The sequence below is a fragment of the Echinops telfairi genome, unplaced genomic scaffold (assembly GCF_000313985.2).
Source record: "Echinops telfairi isolate 266 unplaced genomic scaffold, ASM31398v2 ScPeMD7_7421;HRSCAF=8459, whole genome shotgun sequence".
Classification (NCBI taxonomy): domain Eukaryota; kingdom Metazoa; phylum Chordata; class Mammalia; order Afrosoricida; family Tenrecidae; genus Echinops; species Echinops telfairi.
Window position 1 is genome coordinate 17,652,114 of NW_022111321.1, and position 6,000 is coordinate 17,658,113.

General features: G+C 45.8%; 1 protein-coding gene across 3 annotated transcripts in view; it reads right to left on the reverse strand.

The window, feature by feature from the left end:
- Nucleotides 1-6,000, reverse strand: part of EXPH5 (exophilin 5) — a 96,283-nt gene that overhangs the window by 25,839 nt on the left and 64,444 nt on the right. For 2 of the 3 annotated variants that reach the window (XM_004709049.2, XM_045297752.1), the window contains exon 3: nucleotides 3,678-3,840. In XM_004709049.2, the coding sequence (XP_004709106.1) occupies nucleotides 3,678-3,840 (163 nt within the window). Of the gene's footprint in view, nucleotides 1-2,611; nucleotides 2,649-3,677; nucleotides 3,841-6,000 lie in introns of those variants that run through there. The other variant, XM_045297753.1, reaches the window with a different exon arrangement.

Below are 6,000 nucleotides of genomic sequence, written 5' to 3' on the forward strand. Positions count from 1 at the left end.
GTGGCTATGGAGCCAGGAACAGGAGTGGTGCGACAGCCACCAGATCTGGCTGACCTTCGTGGTTGACAGTCCTGAATGCAGATAGCCACCAGAAGCGGCAGAGACAAAGAACTGGTTTTCCCCAGAACCTCCCAAGGGAGTGAGGTCCTGTTGAACCAACCCCGGAACGGTGAACAGATAAATGCGTTAAGTCATCCAGGTGTTGGCAATTTACTACGGCAGCCATGGGAAAGTAATAAAGGACATTTGGAGAGAGAGAGAAATCCAGGGTGGGGGTGGGCAGGGGAACAGCAATCTGCTTTGTTTGGCTGAGGTTGCAGTTGAACTACCTGAGCTGTGCACATCCTACAGATTAGGCACATTTGGGCATATCTAAAGAGGCTGGTTGTGCAGCGGGTTAAGCAGTGGGCTATTAACCATGGGGCTGGCTACAGGAGTCCACAAACACCCTATGGACCAGTTCGCTCCTGTCCAATGGGGTCACTGTGACTCGGCAGCAGTGACAGGAAGAGCAACTCCGTGGATCCGTCAACGTTTTTTGCATCTCACGGTGGTATGCAGTCTCGCGGCAAGACAGCAGTTGTCATTCTCTAATCCCAAAGATGCAGGAGGTCTCCCTAGAGAGCAAGCACCGTGTTAAACCTCAAAGAAGACAGGCAAATTGAACTGAAGGATGGGCGTGCGATGCATTCAGCCTTCTGCTCTAGTTCCCTTGGACTTCCACTCTGCCCTTGGGACCGCCACTTAGGAGAGTGTAGAAAAGGAAAAAGGGAGAACACAGGGCTCCCCAGGTGTGAGCATCTATGTGGACACGAGGAGAAGCGGCCCCCATTAAAGGGTGCGTTCCCCAGGGAGTTCGAGGGCGAATGGAAAAGAGCCCCATGCATCACCTGTATGTACCTAGTGGAACATGTACCATGGGCGTAGCCCGGGTCTGGAACAGGAAGAAACAACTTGGGATGCCAACCTGAAGCCAGGAAGACGGCATTTAGAAGCTCATGGCCTACATTTCTGGGGACTTGCAGAACTCTGGGGAAGGAATTCAAGAGACGAAAAAGTTACTAAAATTCTGTTCTGTGGAGCTGAGTTCCACGTGCCCCACCACGTGGCACCAGGAAACAGAATTTGTCAGAAAATGTTTAGAGAAAGCTAAATGTGTAATTTTCCTGAACTGTGAAAACTGGCAGGCAAACAACCAACTAGAATGTGAACAGAATCTATTTCTGTCCCTGTGGGGACAGGGTTGGGCTACAGAGTGTAGAGTTGTTCGTTCATTTGTGAACAGGGTTAAAATCATAATGGCATCAATTGGGAAGCACATCGACCTCTAGCCTCCCAAACTGGGAAAGAGGAGAAAGAACAAACAAATTCTATTCAAATCAGAAATGGTGGGTGTTTTGCCCTATCATAAATCCATACATCCACTGACAGGAGGAGGTCAAAGCTTTGGCATCCAGCTCCGATCACGGCCTGGCTCTCTCTGGTGGACAAGTATGTGTGGTGAAGTCAGTCCATTTTCTTCTGGAGAGGGTTATCCATTTTCTAGTATCATCCTTTCGCGAAAGAACAGCTTAAGAGGAAAAGAAACTTGGATGATAAACAAGTCTTTTGGGGCTGAAGGTTGGTCCTCTTTTTCAGATTTGCAAAGGATCCTCTAAACGGCTTTGCTGACTTGCTCCCCAGAGCACCGTGTGTGACAAAGTCAAGTCCTTGACTGCTTCAGCAAGTAGAAACCTGACGGCTGCCCTGCACAGGATGACTGGTTCCCCTGGGGCCCTTTGTCAGTTTGTCTCTGTGTGCTCACAGGCAAAAAGAGCTCCTGAATAACTTTTGCATTTGGGGGGGTTTGACGTGAAAGATTGCAACTCCCAAAGAAGGTTCTATCTGGGACTAGAAGGCCCCTCAACATGTATGACACACAATGTATATTAGAGCACAATGTATGGTAGAACACTACCCTGAAAAGATACCGCTTCTGTATCCTATCCCACACACACATTCATCGGGGCTGATCTAAATAATAGGTCATATTTAAAAAGAAAAAGAATGTGCTTTTACATTTCTGTCTTTTAAAACATTGGGGAAGCAAAACGGTGTATTTATTATATTCCATACCAGCAGAATTAATACTGATTGCTGGTGGAAGGTCAGGCACGGGGCTGTAAACTGCAGGGGCTGCAGTTCAAACCCACCTGTCGTGCCACTGGAGAAAGAAGTGAGCCGCCAGTCTTTTGATCTAGCAGAAGGACAGTTGCTAAACTACAGTTTTGCAAGACTGTGGATTTTTCTCACTTTGCTTTATTACCAAAACACAGGATACCCGGAACGAAGGTTTTAGATTGTTTGCCTTCTTTGACACACTTCTGCAATTTGAGATAACTTGAGAGATAACAGGTTGCCTCGTTTTTCCCAGTTCACTAACATCAGACTGTGCAGCTGTCTAAAACTCTGCCTTAATGAAAATCCCCCTCACCACAAGTCCCAGCTATACCACATACGATAAAGACTTCTTTTCCCCTGAGGGAAATAATCATTTTTAAATGTCACAAATGGAAGCATTAGCAGTGTTTCAAACCTTTTTTTCTTTCTTTTACCAAGGAAAGCAACTTACCAATTTGAAGAACTTCTTGCCAATCAGTCTGGTGGGAAAAATCCCATAAATCTACATTTTTTGCTCCCAGCTCTTCATTATTTCCTCAAAGACAAACACAGGCCCCAGTGAACTGGAAATAAAGAAAAAATCTTCCATCCAACAAGAGGGGGGCAGCCAGGCCGGGGAGCCTCGTCACAGGCCCCACAGCGGCTGCTCTCTGCTGGGGCTTTTCAGCCACAGTGACCTCCGACACCTTTTATTTAGCACAGCAACGCACTCTAAATGATTTGAAGGCGCACGGAACAGATCACGTGACAAGCCAACACCTTAAGAGGGTGGGACGCTTTACAACCAGGAAGAGGTGCCGAAAATATTTAGCAGTCAGCTCAACTGCAAGGAAGCCTCGCCTCACTTGTTTTTCACCAAGCCATCCCGCAATAGAACGCGTCCAGACCAAGATGTACCGGATGGACCCCCGTCCACGCTGGGAACCTTCTGGAGCTGTACCTCCGCCGCTCAGACAAGTGCCTGGACATGCTGGGCAGCCGCCCTCTGTTTCTGGTGACCACAGGACATTCCCCCGACTGTTCTGACAAATTGGTTCTTCTCTACTGTCTCTGTTCATCTGATAATTACTCTTTTTTGATCTTTATAACCATGGACACAAACCTCTCCCAATTTCAGAGAGAGGGGGGAGTGGGGAGGGGAGAAGTGGGGAGGAGAGAAGAGAGAGAGGAGGGTGAAAAGAGAGAGAGAGAGAGAGAGGAGATATTTCCCCCACCAGGGCCTTGACCAGGCTCTGGTGTGGTAAAGAATGTGTTAATAATCAACTCCCAACATTTAACCCACTGTTCACCCAGTGCAGCGCCCCGGACAGATGGCGTTGCTTAGCAGTGGGATTTCAGGTGAGACAAGTTCCCCGATTTCATAAGAACATTGCCGCTGTGCAAGCTAAGCTCTGACTCTTTTGTTCCCAGCTGAAATAAAATTAGAAGAGCCAACATCCAACACGCTGAACACAGACCTGGCTGCTGGCTCTGACACGGGATAACCACGGGGCGTCACAAGATCTCACTGAGCTCACCCTTTCTGTGCCGGCCTCGGAAGCTTGAGAGGCTCCTTTGTGGATTTTCTGAATGAGAACAGGGAAGCGAATGATGATCTGAAGCTCAGTGGAGAAAGAAAGGATGTTGGGGTTTTCTGATTTGACAGAGTTTTAGATACTGATGTTTGCAATTCCACAGGATCTAAAATAAAATAAAAAATTAAAAAGCAAGGACTGCATTTCTAGATAAATATACCTTAAAAACAAAGACTTGACATGTGTTTCTCTTGGTCTATTTACTCAAGAAGCTCTGGTGGCGTAGTGAGTTATTCATTGGGCTACCAAGCACACGGTAAGCAGTTTAAATCCATTTCCTGCTCCGTGGAAGAAAGTGAAGGCTTGCCACTCCTATAAAACTCGACAGCCTTAGAAACGCACAGGGGCAGTTCTCCTGTGTACTATTGGCTCACTGTCAGCCTGAATTGACTTGATGATGGCCACTGCTTTTATTGGTTTTGTTTTTATTTGAATTTACTCATGCAATCTAGACACTGAGCAGGCACCCCCCACAAAGACCTCAGGGACTAAGGAGTGTCCAAGCTCTCTCTTGAAAGCCCTTGTGTTATGATGACTCTTTGGGGCTAGAGAACATGCGCACACACAGCCGTGAGCCTGTCGGGATGCACCAAGAGTCAGTCTGCGGAAGTCTCTCCCTTCATGTCAGTTAGGGGAATTTTCTCAACACGTCTTCTCCATGCCTATAGTAAACTCATGGCGCTCTGAGCTACCTTTGCCTTCAGAAATTTTTATTTCCATACTTTAAAACCATGGTGACAGGCAATACATAATTTTATACCAATGAAAGTAAAGAAAAATTAAATCGATCCATTTAGTTAGAGGGTTCCTTTCAAAATCGATCCCTGTGCTCATTTACTTCAAACACATTTGGTTCCAATAGGTGCATGCAGCCCTGGTGATACAACAGTTGATGCTCAGGTGCTAACTGAAAGGTTGGCAGTTTGAGCCCATCCACTGCCTTCCATGGGAGAAAGACCAGGTGATCTATTTCCATGAAGATTAAAAACCAATGCCATGTCAAATGACTCATAATGACCCTATAGGATAGTATAGAGCTGCCCCTATGGGTTTCTGAGGCTTTAAATCTTTACAAGAGGAACTCACGGTAAGGGGAAAGTCACCATGGTGTTTATGGGGTTAATCTAAAAATCCAAGCTCTCAGTACTATTAAAATGATTTGTTTACTACGGGAGTTGCAAAGTACTGCTACTTTATACAGTTTTCTGTGTGTTTCATGATGGTATTAATGTTAGGGATATATATGCAAAATCAGTCAATGTGCCATTGTATCAGTAAAAGGACACTTTGTGCTCACATTATTATCAATCAAACCAAACCAAACCCAGTGCTGCCAAGCCAATTCCAGCTCATCGAGATCTCATAGGACAAAACTGGCCCAGAGGGTTTCCAAGATTGAATCCTTAAGGAAGTAGCAGTCTTCAAAGAAATGCTGGTTGGTTTGAACCGAACCGCCAGCCTTTCAGTTAGCAGACAAGCATGTTAACCACTGAGTCACGCAGGCTTCGTCATCATTTCTAATGCACTTTATTAGTCTCACCACAGCTCTGTGGATGCAGGTTTTTAATTCAAGTTTTGAGATGGGAAAAACAAAGTTAAATGGCAATGGTGGTAGTCACATAGTTAGACAGTTCCCAAAAAGTATTTATTAGAGTTCACATATGATCTTTAGCTACCAAAGAACCAGAGGGCGGAGGAGCCCCCTTCCCCTCTCCCTGCCCCTATCCTGTCCCTCTCCCCTCCTCCTCCTTTAACAGCATCCCATTGACGTATGTGCTTACTGTGCCCAGTTTAGTGTTGCATACACATCATTTCATGTAATTCTCACAGTTTTTGAGCTAAGTATTATTATACCTGTTTAAAGTTGAGAATAAGTAACTTGAACAGAGTCATGAATAGAGACAGGGTAGAAATCTGAACCAAGGTGTTATTTGACATCAATGCTGTGACGATTTTATGTCAACTTGAATATGTATGAAAGTGTAGGGGTGAAATCCAACCTGTCAATCATGTGATAGCCTAGACCAGAGGATGTACACTGGCACAGATAGGCACTGGAAACACAGGGAATCCAGGACAGATGATCCCTTCAGGACCAGTGGCGAGAGTGGCGATACCAGGAGGGTGGAGGGAAGGCGGGGTAGAAAGGGGGAACTGATTATAAGGATCTACATATAACCCCCTCCCTGGGGAACGGACAACAGAAAAGTGGATGAAGGGAGATGTCGGACAGTGTTAAGACATGACAAAATAATAACAATTTATA